The sequence below is a fragment of the Fukomys damarensis genome, unplaced genomic scaffold, assembly GCF_012274545.1.
Source record: "Fukomys damarensis isolate Sample0158 unplaced genomic scaffold, DMR_v1.0_HiC HiC_scaffold_23, whole genome shotgun sequence".
Taxonomy (NCBI): Eukaryota; Metazoa; Chordata; class Mammalia; order Rodentia; family Bathyergidae; genus Fukomys; species Fukomys damarensis.
Window position 1 is genome coordinate 64,349,755 of NW_022900935.1, and position 12,697 is coordinate 64,362,451.

At 59.7% G+C, this 12,697-nt stretch overlaps 2 protein-coding genes across 9 annotated transcripts in view; one reads left to right on the forward strand and one right to left on the reverse strand.

Annotated features, from left to right (window-relative positions):
* The window catches only part of Gcgr (glucagon receptor), an 8,623-nt gene extending 2,555 nt beyond the window's left edge, over nucleotides 1-6,068 (forward strand). For 3 of the 6 annotated variants that reach the window (XM_010618628.2, XM_010618629.2, XM_010618627.1), the window contains 13 exons: nucleotides 2,124-2,271; nucleotides 2,394-2,496; nucleotides 3,040-3,147; nucleotides 3,223-3,344; nucleotides 3,419-3,525; nucleotides 3,600-3,756; nucleotides 3,829-3,988; nucleotides 4,058-4,118; nucleotides 4,462-4,531; nucleotides 4,844-4,932; nucleotides 5,209-5,347; nucleotides 5,414-5,455; nucleotides 5,588-6,068. In XM_010618628.2, coding sequence (XP_010616930.1) covers nucleotides 2,212-2,271; nucleotides 2,394-2,496; nucleotides 3,040-3,147; nucleotides 3,223-3,344; nucleotides 3,419-3,525; nucleotides 3,600-3,756; nucleotides 3,829-3,988; nucleotides 4,058-4,118; nucleotides 4,462-4,531; nucleotides 4,844-4,932; nucleotides 5,209-5,347; nucleotides 5,414-5,455; nucleotides 5,588-5,815 — 1,446 coding nt within the window. In that variant the 5' untranslated portion in view covers nucleotides 2,124-2,211 and the 3' untranslated portion in view covers nucleotides 5,816-6,068. Of the gene's footprint in view, nucleotides 1-1,175; nucleotides 2,272-2,393; nucleotides 2,497-3,039; nucleotides 3,148-3,222; nucleotides 3,345-3,418; nucleotides 3,526-3,599; nucleotides 3,757-3,828; nucleotides 4,119-4,461; nucleotides 4,532-4,843; nucleotides 4,933-5,208; nucleotides 5,348-5,413; nucleotides 5,456-5,587 lie in introns of those variants that run through there. The other 3 variants (XM_010618626.2, XM_010618632.2, XM_019206690.1) reach the window with 3 other exon arrangements.
* Nucleotides 6,069-10,289: 4,221 nt separating this feature from the next.
* Nucleotides 10,290-12,697, reverse strand: part of Mcrip1 (MAPK regulated corepressor interacting protein 1) — a 6,875-nt gene continuing 4,467 nt past the window's right edge. The window contains exons 2-5 of one of the 3 annotated variants that reach the window (XM_010618633.2): nucleotides 12,384-12,439; nucleotides 12,185-12,303; nucleotides 11,603-11,704; nucleotides 10,290-11,475 (exon numbers count right to left, since the gene is read on the reverse strand). In XM_010618633.2, coding sequence (XP_010616935.1) covers nucleotides 11,411-11,475; nucleotides 11,603-11,704; nucleotides 12,185-12,303; nucleotides 12,384-12,439 — 342 coding nt within the window. In that variant the 3' untranslated portion in view covers nucleotides 10,290-11,410. The remainder of the gene's footprint in view (nucleotides 11,476-11,602; nucleotides 11,705-12,184; nucleotides 12,304-12,383; nucleotides 12,440-12,697) is intronic. The other 2 variants (XM_010618634.3, XM_010618635.3) reach the window with 2 other exon arrangements.

Genomic DNA, 12,697 nt, shown 5'->3' on the forward strand with positions numbered 1-12,697 from the left:
GCCACGTCAGCCTCTGTGCCTGAGCCTGGCCTGCCAAGACAAGTACTGTATATTGAAAGTCACTGCTCTTTTGTAAATGTAAACAAAATGAGAACTAGATAATAAACAGCAAATGTGTCAAACTAAAACAAAAAGTAAACTAAAACAGCTCTCTACGTGACACTCGCATTTGTAGTCCTCCTGAAATGATGTTCACTGTTTCTCCTTCCCACCCCAAGGAAGTGGAGCTCGAGATAATTATTTACTAAGCAAACAGTCTTCTTTTAGGAATCATGCTCCACCCGCGCCCGCGCCCGCGCCCGCGCCCCATGGAGCGGGCCTCACTCACTTCTGTCCAATGGGAGGGGCCGGGCCTCTGTTCCAGGGTAGAGGCCTGAGTCCCTGGAGTCCTCCCCCCGACACCTACCCAGGGGATCCCAACCCTACCTTCCCCATCTTGTCTTCTGGGAGGGGGTGAGTTTCCTTTTTTTTTTGAGACAGGGTCTTGCTCTGTAGTTCAGGCTGGTCTCAAATTCACTGTGTAGCCCAGGCTGGCCTTGAACTCATAGCAATCCTCCTGCCTCAGGCTCCTGAGTGCTGGGGTCACAGGTGAGCAGCACCACACCACGCCCTTCCCCATCTTCTGTGGGGTGGGAGTGGGACGACGTGGGGAATGCCCACCGTTGGCATGAAGAAAGGTCCGGGAGCAGCCCACTGCCTTTCACTGCCACCTCTGGACCCTGCTTTTCTCCAGGAGCTTCCAGACTAACAGAGCCCCAGCTGGGTGGCTTCCATCTGGTGCAGGCAGCCCATTCCTTCTCCACGGTCAGCTCTGTAGGTCCGGATAGTCTGCAGTTGGCAAGAAGGGCATTGGCTTCTCCCATTTCCCAGTAGGGATATTGGACAGCTGGGTCCAAGGGGCTGCAGGGCCTCCTCGCTGGGCTGCCCTTCCCCCAGGGGGCTGTTGCCCCTTGCAGGGTCAGGGGCTGCATCTTCCTCTGTAGGCCCCTGCCTACCTCTTCACTGCCTACAAACCCTGGCCAGCTTCTGTCCCTTGCCCCCAAAGCCTGCCCACCCACCCTCCTCCAGGGCCTCTGGGAGACCTGGGAGCTGAGGGCCGCAGCATCAGGTGGGCCATCCCCTCAGAACAGAAGACAGGGCCCTGTGGTGACCCCTTTCCCCACCTACCTGCTGCCTTCTCCCCGCTCTGCTGTGGATCCCTCCCTGGCCCCAGCCCATGGCTCCTGGCTCACTCAGGACCTGGCCTTGACTGTGCCTGTGCAACCTGAGGGCCAGGTTCGGTTCTGCGCAGCCCCTCAGTGCCCACCCTCAGGTGTGGCACACCCCTGTCCTCCCTGGCACTGTCTTCTGTCCTGTCTGTCTGTCTACATGTCTCCCTCCCTTTGTGGGTGTGCAGGAGAGAGCCCATTACACCCCTGGGGCCTCACAGTGGGGTCCAGCAGACAGGTCCCAGGGAGTCCTGTTTCTCCCATGGGATTCAGTCAGAGCAAAAGAGGGCTCTGCTGCCTCCCTGCACTCCCAGGACTGAGCACTGTGGCCCCCCAGTCCCTTATATGGAGGGGTTCCTTGTCTGGGCTCCAGCCTCTGGCAGTGCTAATCTCAAAGGAATGTGCTGCCAGCCTGTGGTGCTCCAGGTACCCAGAGCCCCTGCCTGAGCCATGCCTGAGGCTGTAGGGCCATTTGGGCCGGCTGGTCCCAGGAGAGGACATGTACGTGACATGGACCATGGGTTCCACACACCTGGCCCCTGCATGGCCAGGAGCTGACCTGGCCTTGGGGGGCATGAGACACCCCAGGCGGGTTGCCTGGCCAACCCACTTTCCCATGGGTTGAGCCCGGGTGAGGAGTATAAGGCACGCTGGACCCCATGGGACTAGCAGAAGGTGTGCAGCTGAGAAGGCTGGTTCCCCTCTGTGCTTTGGGGGTGTCACCAGCATGGGGGGAGGGGTGGGGGTTCTGGGATTATCAGATGGAAACTTCCAGGTAAAGCCATTTACAGAACCACACAGTCCTGGAATGGGGGACCACCCCTGTGTCCCCTCCCTCCCAACCCCCAAGTCATCAATAGGGCTGGTTTTAGGAAGCAGGACATACCTGGTTGTGACTTTCACTGGACTCTGCAGACCCTCTGCAACCCGAGGAGGGGCGTGCACACCCCAAGGACCCAGGCGTAAGGCCCCTGGCAGATGTGGGGGGCAGCAACCCAAAGGCATGCCCCCCGCGCAGCCCTGCCACCCCTACCTCCTGCTGCTACTCCTGCTGGCCTGCTGGGTGAGTGCCAGGTGTCCCTGATCCCGCCTATCCCGGGGCACTCATGTCCCTCTATGCTAACTGCCGCCGGCTGTCTGTCCTGCGGACCGACCTGTCATTCTGGCTGCCCTTCACCTGTCCAGCCACAGGGCCCCTCCGCTCAGGTGATGGACTTCCTGTTCGAGAAGTGGAAACTGTACAGTGACCAATGTCACCACAACCTGAGCCTGCTGCCAGCCCCCACGGGTGAGTCCCAGCTTGCGGGAAGCTTCTGGGTGCTCCTGTCACCCCAGCCCCCACTGCACTCACAGAGAGGCGACCGAGCGGCTCATACAGGCTGGGGCTGGGGGTTGGCCATAGCTTTGCAGGAACTGCTCAGCAGGACTGAGGAGAGACTGGAGCAGGGGAGCTGTGGTGGGCACTGTCCAGAAGAAGGGGGTGATCCGTATAGGTCTGGACCCGGATGGGTACCAACAGAATTGGGGTGCAGCTTCCCAAGAGGAAGGTGCTCAAGAAGGCAGGGCAAGGGAGTCCCCGGCAAGGGGACCCGAGACAGAGGTTCCCTAGGGAAGGTGCCTGGGCAAGTCAGGACCAGGGTGCGCCATGGCCGAGGTGGGCATGGTTGGTCCAGGGGAGGCAGGTGGCCTGGCCCAGGTCAGGGAGGTAGCAGCTTGGGGCTGCAGGCTTGCAGAAGAGGTGGCCATGTTCATGGGGCTCCCAGGAGGAGGAGGGAGGCTCCTCACTGACCAGGTCTTTCTGAAGAGCCCCTGGCCCTGCCCCACCTCACAGAGCTGGTCTGTAACAGAACCTTTGACAAGTACTCCTGCTGGCCGGACACCCCACCCAACACCACAGCCAACATCTCCTGCCCCTGGTACCTGCCCTGGTATCACAAAGGTAACCCTGGAGGACCTGGGGTGCTGAGGGGGTGAGCCTGGGGAAGGGCTAACCAGAGCCCGCCCCACGCCCCAGTGCAGCACCGCCTGGTGTTCAAGGAATGTGGGCCTGACGGACAGTGGGTGCGTGGGCCCCGGGGGCAGCCGTGGCGCAACGCCTCCCAGTGCCAGATGGATGACCAGGAAATAGAGGTCCAGGTCAGCCCTGGTGGGCCATGGGAGGGGCAGTGGAGGCAGCCCCCGCCCAGCCCTGACCGGCCACTGGTTTGTAGAAGGAGGTGGCCAAGATGTACAGCCGCTTCCAAATGATGTACACCGTGGGCTACAGCCTGTCGCTGGGGGCCCTGCTCCTTGCCCTGGCCATCCTGCTGGCTCTCAGGTATTTGTGGCTCGAGGCCAGCGTGGGCAGCCCCAGGGGATGCGACAGCCAGCACTGAGTCACTGTCCCCACAGCAAGCTGCACTGCACACGCAACTACATCCACCTGAACCTGTTTGCATCCTTCGTGCTCAAGGCGGGCTCTGTGCTGGTCATTGACTGGCTGCTCAAGATCCGATACAGCCAGAAGATCGGAGACGACCTCAGTGTCAGCGTCTGGCTGAGCGACGGGGTGAGCCCTCGTGTCTGAGCAGGGCGGGCGGGGCCTAGGACCCCTGCTCACACCATATCCTGTTCTACAAAGGCGGTGGCCGGCTGCCGCATGGCTGCAGTGATCATGCAGTACGGCGTCGTGGCCAACTACTGCTGGCTGCTGGTGGAGGGCATGTACCTGCACAGCCTGCTGAGCCTTGCCACCTTCCCTGAGAGGAGCTTCTTCACACTGTACCTGGGCATCGGCTGGGGTGAGTGGGCTGATGCCAGAAGGGAGACAGGGCAGCCAGGGTTCAAGACCTCAGCCGCTGCCCCTACAGGTGCACCCCTGCTGTTTGTCATCCCCTGGGTGGTGGTCAAGTGTCTGTTCGAGAACATCCAGTGAGTACGAGCAAGTCGGAGGCTGGGCCGGGGTGGTCCAGGGCTGGGCACCGGACTTAGGGAGCAGTGAGGGAGGCAGGGCACATTGCCCAGAGGTGGTGCAGAGTGTGTGCTGGCCCAGTGCCTGGGGATGGAGTCGTTTATAACCTTCACCCTTCCTTTCTTGGGACACTCATTAGATGCCAGCAGAATCGAGTTGCGGGGGCAGGAATTTAGCTCAGTGATTCCGCCGCCTGCCTCACAAGCGCAAGGTCCTGAGTTTGATCCCTGGTACCCAAACAAAAGAATCGAGGTGGGGGTGGGGGCCAGGTGCATCTCCGGGATATAAGCAGACACCCCACAGGTGCTGGACCAGCAACAACAACATGGGCTTCTGGTGGATCCTTCGAGTTCCTGTCTTCCTGGCCATCCTGGTGAGGAAACAGGAAGGGGCACTGATAGGGCTCCCCACGCCCTCCTTCCTGGGCTCTGGAGCCCACCGAGAGGAACATCTTGCCAGGAAGGAAGCAGAGAAGGCAGGCATGCAGACCAGAGCCAGTGTTTGTCCAAGACGCCAAGCACTCTCGGCTGCTGGCCAGGCCGCTCATCCTTGGCTGGGTGCCCACTAGCCCCAAGGCCACATGGCCCAGGGCCCAACTGGTCACAGGCCCACCTGCAGGGGGACTGGTGGGGGCCTCAGGCCCCGGAGTGGTCCAGGCTCACTCTGACCTGTGCCCTCCTCATAGATCAACTTCTGCATCTTTGTCCGCATCGTTCACCTGCTCGTGGCCAAGTTGCGAGCCCGCCAGATGCATTACGCTGACTACAAGTTCCGGTGGGTAGAGCTGGGGTGACCAGACCCAAGAGCCCCAGGGCCAGAGTGTGCCTGAGGATGGGGTTCTGCAGCCCAAGTGGTCTTCTTAAAAAACCGGGAACTGAACTCAGAACCTTGAGCTTGCAAGGTAGACGACAGAACCGCTGAGCTAAATCTCCAGCCCCTTAAATGTTGGGTGTTTTGTTTTGTTTTGTTTTGTTTTTGTATCCTCGGCCCATGTGGGCAGAGCACGGCCCAGGTGAGCAGGCTAAAGTGCTCAGGATTCTCCCCTGACAGGCTGGCCAGGTCCACCCTGACCCTCATCCCCCTGCTGGGTGTCCATGAAGTAGTCTTTGCCTTCGTGACGGACGAGCAGGCCCAGGGCACCCTGCGTTCTGCCAAGCTCTTCTTCGACCTCTTCCTGAGCTCCTTCCAGGTGACCACCCGCCTGCCCATGAGCCCCTGGGGACAGGTGCCACCCCTGACCACCCTTCTTCTCCAGGGCCTGCTGGTGGCTGTACTCTACTGCTTCCTCAACAAGGAGGTAGGTGGGGGCTTGGGCCCTGGGGTCTTCCTTTGCGCCCTCATTTATGCGTAGCATGGGGCTCACCTGGCTGTGGGATCCCTCGGAGATGTGTGGCAGGCTCTGGAACAGGTCTGAGCCCTGGACCCACAGGTGCAAGCAGAGCTGTGGCGACGCTGGTGGCGCTGGCGTGAGGGCAAAGCACTGCTGGATGAACGCATCACAGGCAGCCACTCGGCACCAACAAGGCCTAGCCACAGCCCCCTCTGCGAGAAGCTTCAGCTGGTGAAGGAGGGCAGCAGCAAGGGGGCCAGCCAGGACCCCTGTGCAGAGACCCCCTTGGCCAATGGCCTCCCTGGGTTGGCCAAGAGCCCCTTGTGAGGCTGTGCTGGAGCCCGGGCTGGGGCTGGACGCAGGCACACCAGAGAGCTATCCCAGAACAGCCCTGAGTTGGACACCTGCCCCCACCGTCCCCATGGCCTCCTTCCCACACCTCCCCTGCCCCTAGGCCTACGGTGAGATGACTTGGTGTGGCAAGGGAGCTGTACCGTGACTGCAGTTCTGGCTTCCCATGTTGTTGGTGTCCCGCGTGCATGGAAATGTGTGTCCTCCAATAAACAGCTCAAGTAGTGGCCATGTGAAGGTCCTGGAGAGCTTGGCTGGAAATGCCCTGAGTGGAAGAGTGTGGGCAGCCGGGCCAGGCCCATGCAGGGGTAGCAGCAATGGCCCAGGCTGGCCACTCCTTCCAGAGGGCCCTTCCCAGCACCCCTATTCCACAGACAGCTTGACGGGTCCCCACCTGAGCAGCTTCTGGCCTCCCTTCCATTCTCTGGGGCCTTCTTTGTCCTCAGATGCTCAAAGATCCCTTTACCAGCTGAGAGATGTGAAGGGGGCAGTGGCTGAAGGGGGCCCCTGCATCACAGTCCTGCCAGTCCAACACGAACACAGAATTTGCGGAGGGGTTTTCCAGACAGGCCTGCAGGCAGTCAGAGCACCAGCAGGTTGAAATGGAGAAATGGACCCCAGATTGCCCTAGATCCAGGTGAAGATGGCAGCAGGGTTGCCCAACCCCTGCACAGACTGTCACTCATTGGAGAATGAGCTGCCCCACATGCTGTGTGCAGGAAGAGCCAGGAGATGCTTTGGGGTGGGAGCCCCAGTATCTAGGCACATTCTGAGCCATTGCTTCGGAGGCACAGGGTGTGTAACGTTCCTCATTCTATCCTCAAGAACCATGGGGCTGAGGGCACAAGCCCAGAGAGAGCTTGGGGGTGGGTCAGAGAGGGTCTTCTGGGGGGCCCTGCAAGGAGAGGCTGGCTCCTGGGAGAGAGGTATCCTTCAGGCAGAGCTGGGCTAGTTGGAGCAAATGAAAGGACAGGAGGCCTCTCAGGAAAGGTAGACAGAATTACCCGCAGGGTACTGGGGAAGCAAGGAGGGCTGGGCAGGGGCTGGCTGGGAGTGGTACCTCGTAGGGCTCAGGTGGGATTCGACAAGGCCACCCCGGCTGGAGGCCTGACTTCAGGGCTCTGGGCCAGCTCCCATCCCAGCCCAGGTCCTATCTCAGACCAGGGTGCCCACATGGGCTCAGATGAGCTCCACATGGGCACAGGAGGGTATGAATTCTCCTTCACGTCAGCTGAGCTCGGGGTTGACTGCCCTGGGGAGTTCGCCGCTCACCTGGGGCCTGTTGACAGCCCTCCCCATCCCCAGTTCCTCTGCCCTTGTCCTCCTGGAGTACGCTGGTGCAGTCGGAGACCTGGCAGGCCTGGACTTACTTGGCCAGCAAACACTGACCCTGCCCAGGTGGCCTGCAGGTGCACAGGTGGAGGAACCGGCTTCCCACTCAGCCCAGCACCCACCATTCTGGGAGTCCCCTGCTGCTTCCTCATCTCTTCCCCTCCTCCCCCACCTGGCGCAGCCCTGCACCCCGGTCCCCTTTCCCTAGACAAACGCATGGGTACTTGGTACCACCACAGAGGTGGGAGGCTGCTGTGTGGGAACACGGGTGCCGCCAAGATGAGGGTGGAGACCGATAAAAGGCATGGGGTAGAATAATGAAGGGTCAGATGTAGGAAGGCAGGCTGTGGGCAGCTGGGCAGGGACCTCAAGTCCTGCAGAGGGCTCAGGAGGGCCATGGAAGGCTGACTCAGATCCACACACGGAGCAGGGACTCGGAGCACCAGGGCAACAGTTCAGCAGTATTCAGCCAACTACTCTGTCTCCAACTCCCATGGCCTCCCACAGCCACACTTCAGGCCCAGCTGCCCACCCTGGGGGCCCCACAGCATCTCATGTTCCACCATCCATTGGGTCTCTCACCCCAACCCAGCCTCTTCCCACGGCCCACTGCAGCAGATCCTAACAGGTCTCCGGCCCTCCCTACCCCAGCCCTGCCTTCCCCAGCCCCTGCAGCTGGAGAAATTAGCACCCCATCTCAGATGACAAAAAGGTGGGGGACAGAACAGGCCTTTGTACAGTGGTGCACAAATGCAATCCTAGCATTCAGGAGGCTGAGGCAGGAAGATCACCATGAGTTCAAAGCCAGCCTGAACTACATTAGCCAGACCCTGTTTCAAAATAAAGGGGTGGGGGGCAGGCCTGACATTCAAGGGTGCACCTGCCAAATGCAGAATGGGCCACTGTCATTAAAGGTCCTGCAGTGGAAGAAGAGGCTAAGAGGGACTCAGGAACCATGCCACTCAGCCTTTGCATCCTGGGTCAGTGACTCACCTGGATGTGCTTGAACACCCAGAGAAGACTGCTTGGGCCTGTGACTAATACTATGTTCAGAAAGTTTGGGTATGCTTAGTATTAATTACTTCCTTACACAAAAATAAAAGCTTAGGGCTGGGGTGCACCTCAGTGATCTCCTGCTTTCCTAGCATGCTCCAGACTCTGGGTTTGGAACAGGGTGAGGTGGGGAGCAAAATTTCCTTACAGGAGAGCACCGTCCCCCTCATCTATAGATTGAGGTTAGCATCAACACTGGATGAAAACAAGCAGGATGTGCTTGCGCGGGATTCTGTTTGCAAACAGTGCAGGGTGAGCGGACAGCCCCACCCCGATCAGGGCTCCCTCTGCCCCAGCGCATGAGGGCCACCTGCACCTCTGACAACAAGAGGTGACAGCCGACTGGCTCAGAGCAGGGATGCACCCCTCCAGGGTGGCCTGCAGTCAGGTCCACGTGGACATCAGGGATGTTGTCCCACTCTGACCCCGAATCTACACTTGGTCCTGGACGCAGGCTCCTTCCCTGGGACACCAAGCTCACATTCTGCTGGCAGGAGCTAGGTGGGCCTGAGCCTGCCTCCCATACCTGCTCACCCACTGCCTGGACAGCCACAACCACTGCACCAGGCCGTCCTGGTGACCTGGGCGCTGTGAGCAGGATGCAGCAACTTCTCATACCCACTCTGGGTTGTCCCCACAGGCTGCGCCAAGGGGCTCGTGGGGGAGTGCCAGGGAAGAGCCCTGGAATGTGAGGGGCACAGGCCAGGAGGCTGGAGGCATCTGGGGCATCACATTGACAAGAAGCTGGGCTTCAGAGCACCACAACAGAATGATCGACTTACACCAGCCACACTGCCTCCTCCCACGGCCAGCTGTCTTCAGGTACGCCCACCGCTGTGTGGCCAGCAGCAGGACTACAACCCACACTCCACTTCACACATGGGCAACTGAGGCAGGCTGGCAGTATGGAGGTATCCACGGCACACAGCAAACTCATGGCCACAGTCCCCCAATTACCATGGGGGTTGAAGTTGGGCGTGGTGGTGCACACCTGTACTACCAGCTACTCAGGAGGCTGAGACAGGGTTGCCAATTCAAGGACAGGCTGGGCAATTTAGCAAAACCTACCTCAAAATAAAATTTAAAAATAGGCCAGGGATGTAGCTCAGCAGGAGGACCTGGGCTCAAGCCACAGTGCTGTACTACAGAGTAGGGTAGGTTTACTGTGGGAAGCTGAGCACTTCAAGGGACAGTAGCACCAAACACTCAGTACCAGGTAGCCACCCAGAAGTGGGCAATAGGTGCTACTTCAAAGTGGAGGCTCAGCCGGGCATGGTGGGGCACACCTGTGATCCCAGCACTCGGGAGGCTGAGGCAGGATAGCTATGAGTTCTAAGCCAGCCTGGGCTACAAAGTGAGTTCAAGTCAGTCTCAACTACATAGTGAGACCCTGTCTCAAAAATAAAAATTAAGGGGCCAGTGGTTCGGAGGCCTGCCTTACAAGCGCAAGGACCCGAGTTCAATCCCCGGCACCAAAATAAATAAGTAACAAACAAAACAAAACAACATGATGGCAAAGTGGAGGCTCAGAGACTTGGCAGCATGTTTGCTCCAGGTCAGGTGTGCTTGGGAAATCGGCCGGCCCTAGCATGAATGCACCTCATGCCTCTGCTGGCCCCAGGGCAGAGGGCACACAGGCTGGGTCGCTTTCTTCCCCACCCTCAGTGCAGCAGAACACTAGAGCATTTGGTGCTGGCATAGAACCCACATGAGCTTTGTGCCCACCCACTGGTCCTGGGTTTCTGGGCCACACCCACCATCTTGGGTGACACAGCCTGAGACTCCTACAGCCTCTGCCAGAGTCCTCACAGATGCCCAGGCTCTAACAAAGCCACGTGTTTCCAGGGGGTAGCCTGACACCTGGCTGCATGACTGCTGGCAGCAAGCAGTAGCTTTACCACTGCCCCTTCCTGAGCCTCTCCCCCTAGAGACACCTGCCCACCCCACCCCCAGGAAGTCCATGGGCCACTCGAGCCCCGGAATACTTTTCTGGGAAAGCATGTTCCTGAAATAAATTCCAGTTTGGCTTTGTCTCAGGAGCAAAAGCCTTCCAAGGCTGTTTCCATGCCTGAAGGTCAAGTACAATTGGGTCTCTCCTGGAGCCCAGCAGCCACCCCCATATTTGGATGGTGGAAGAGCCAACTCCCCCAGGGTGCACAGCTCATGCCACAGAAAGTGGGTGCAGAAGGGGAGGGGATTGTGGGGGGTCTCTGCAGCCCTTCAAGGACAGCAATTAGCCTGAGCAGCTCTGGCCCTCCCCCAGGAAACACCCACTACAGGTCCAGGGGTGCACACCGAAGTGCTGGGCTCAGAATCAGCACCAGGCCTGGGAATTCTAGCACGCTGTGGGCTGTGGGTCAGGGGCCTGACAGACCGCCACGAGGCCGATCCCAGTGCCACCCGCCTTTATTCACGGACCCTCAGGCTCCGAGCCATAGACACTTGGCTTCCAGAGGGCACAGGAAGAGAAAAGGGCCCTGGTGACCTCCCAGCACACTCTAGAGAGCCAGGACAGGCCTGGCAGCACCACTGCCTCAGGGTTAGCCACAGAGCCCCTGCTCAAGGGCAGCGTTGTGGCCACAAGGCTGCAGGCACCAGGAGGCCAGGCCTGGTTGCTGGGGCCCCTTCAGGGATGCCAGCACTGTCCCAGGCCCAGAGAGCTGGTGCCATCCTGAAGCTGAGGCAGGGAAGGGGCAGTCTGGACAGTGAGGATGAAGGGAGAAGCTCCCCAAGTCTTTAAGCCAGAGGAGCAGCAAGGGTCTGGGAACCCAAGCTGGATGCAGGTGGGGCTGCACTTGCCCTACTTCCTGGTCATCTCCAGGACAAACCAGTCAGTCCCACCAGCTGAGAAGCAGAGGCCCTGCCCCTCCTGATCCTGACAGGGTGTAGGCAGGAACAGCAAGATGGGGGACAAGGCAGGTGACAAGAGAGGGGCTGGGGTCAGGAACTGTTTGGGGGCAAAGATGAAGGTCAGGGCCGGACAGGGCTGCAGCCCCCTCCAGGGCCAGGGAAGGAGGGACGCAGGGAGGAAGGGCAGGCCTCGGCCACCAATCCTGCCGGCCCTGAGGTTTGTGCCCACTGGAGCACAGCGCTTCCCCCTTCCCAGGAGCAGGGCCCATAGGACAGGGGGAAACCAACATCCAGTGACCCCGATCTTCTGCAGGCCGGGGAGGGGCACTGGGCACTTTAGGGTTTCTTGGTGTCCTGCGTGTTCCGGCGCTTCAGGTCACTTAGGTCGATGGGCTTGAAGGCTGTGGGAACAGTGCAGTCAGCATCAGGCAGGGCCCCTACTCCAGAAGCCCTCGACTCAGATGTCTTGGGACAGGATAGGCGGCCATGCAGGATACAGGTGGCCTTCCCACCCTCTCACCCACTCACTCTTCAGGCCAGGGTTGGGGACCTTCTCCACGTACTCCTCCACCAGGCCCCGCTCACCACCTGACAGCTGGCTGCGCAGGTCTCGCTCCACACCCTGCCAGGCTGTGGCAAGCAGAAGGCAATGGGGTCAATATCCACAGAGTCCAGGCCGCAAGGCCCTCCACTCCCCCGGAAGCATCCCCTGCCCCTACCCATCTCTCGCCAGCCGACAGTGCCCTCCGGTGCCTGGCCTCCCTGCCCTACCCCTCCATAGGCCTGTCCCCTCTGAGCAATGGCCTGTCTGAGCCATCCTGGGTTCCCAAAAGCTGCAGACAGCATATGGACCTAGGCTTATTTCCCACCTCTGGATACTCAAGGGATAACCTCTGCGTTTGCAGCTGGTGTGTCCCATCTCCACCACCTCCCTCCGTGCCCCAGGCAACACACCAGTGCTGACAGCAGGCTGCAGACGCTGGCTGCTGCCCACTCCCTATGCCGTCCTCTCGGGCTGTCACCCTAAACTGCCTAGCCCACCAAAGGAGTAGGTGTGCCCACACCTTGCTGGGGACAGGAGACAGGAAAGGGCTGGAGGAAGTTCCTAACCTTCGTAAATGAAGCGTACATTCTCCTCGTGGGCTGGCGTGAAGATCTCACTGCTGTTGGTGGGAGAGCGGGGGCTGCTGTTCCTCTTGCCGTTGTAGACAACTCTGGAGACAGGGGAACTGGAGACACCCGACACATGAGCACAGGGCAGCTGGCTACACTCCACCCAGGGGGAGACCCTCACCTGCCAAAGACCCACCTGGTCATCGCTGAGATGTCTGGTCCTAGTGCTCTGCTGTTGGATCCCCTCAGCCTCTGAAAGAGAAGCCCCAGAACACAGGAGTGAGATGGAGTGTCACTTGGCCAGGCATGGTGGCACACACTCCTAATCCCAGCACTCAGGAGGCTGAGGTAGGAGAATCAGCACAAGTTCAAGACCAGGCTGGGCTACATAGTGAATGCAAGGCCAGCCTGAACTACATAGTGAAACCTGCCTCAAAAAGCGGGGGACACAGGGATTTAGCTCAGAGGCACTGTGCCTGAGTTCACTGCCTGGTACAAAAAAAAAAAAAA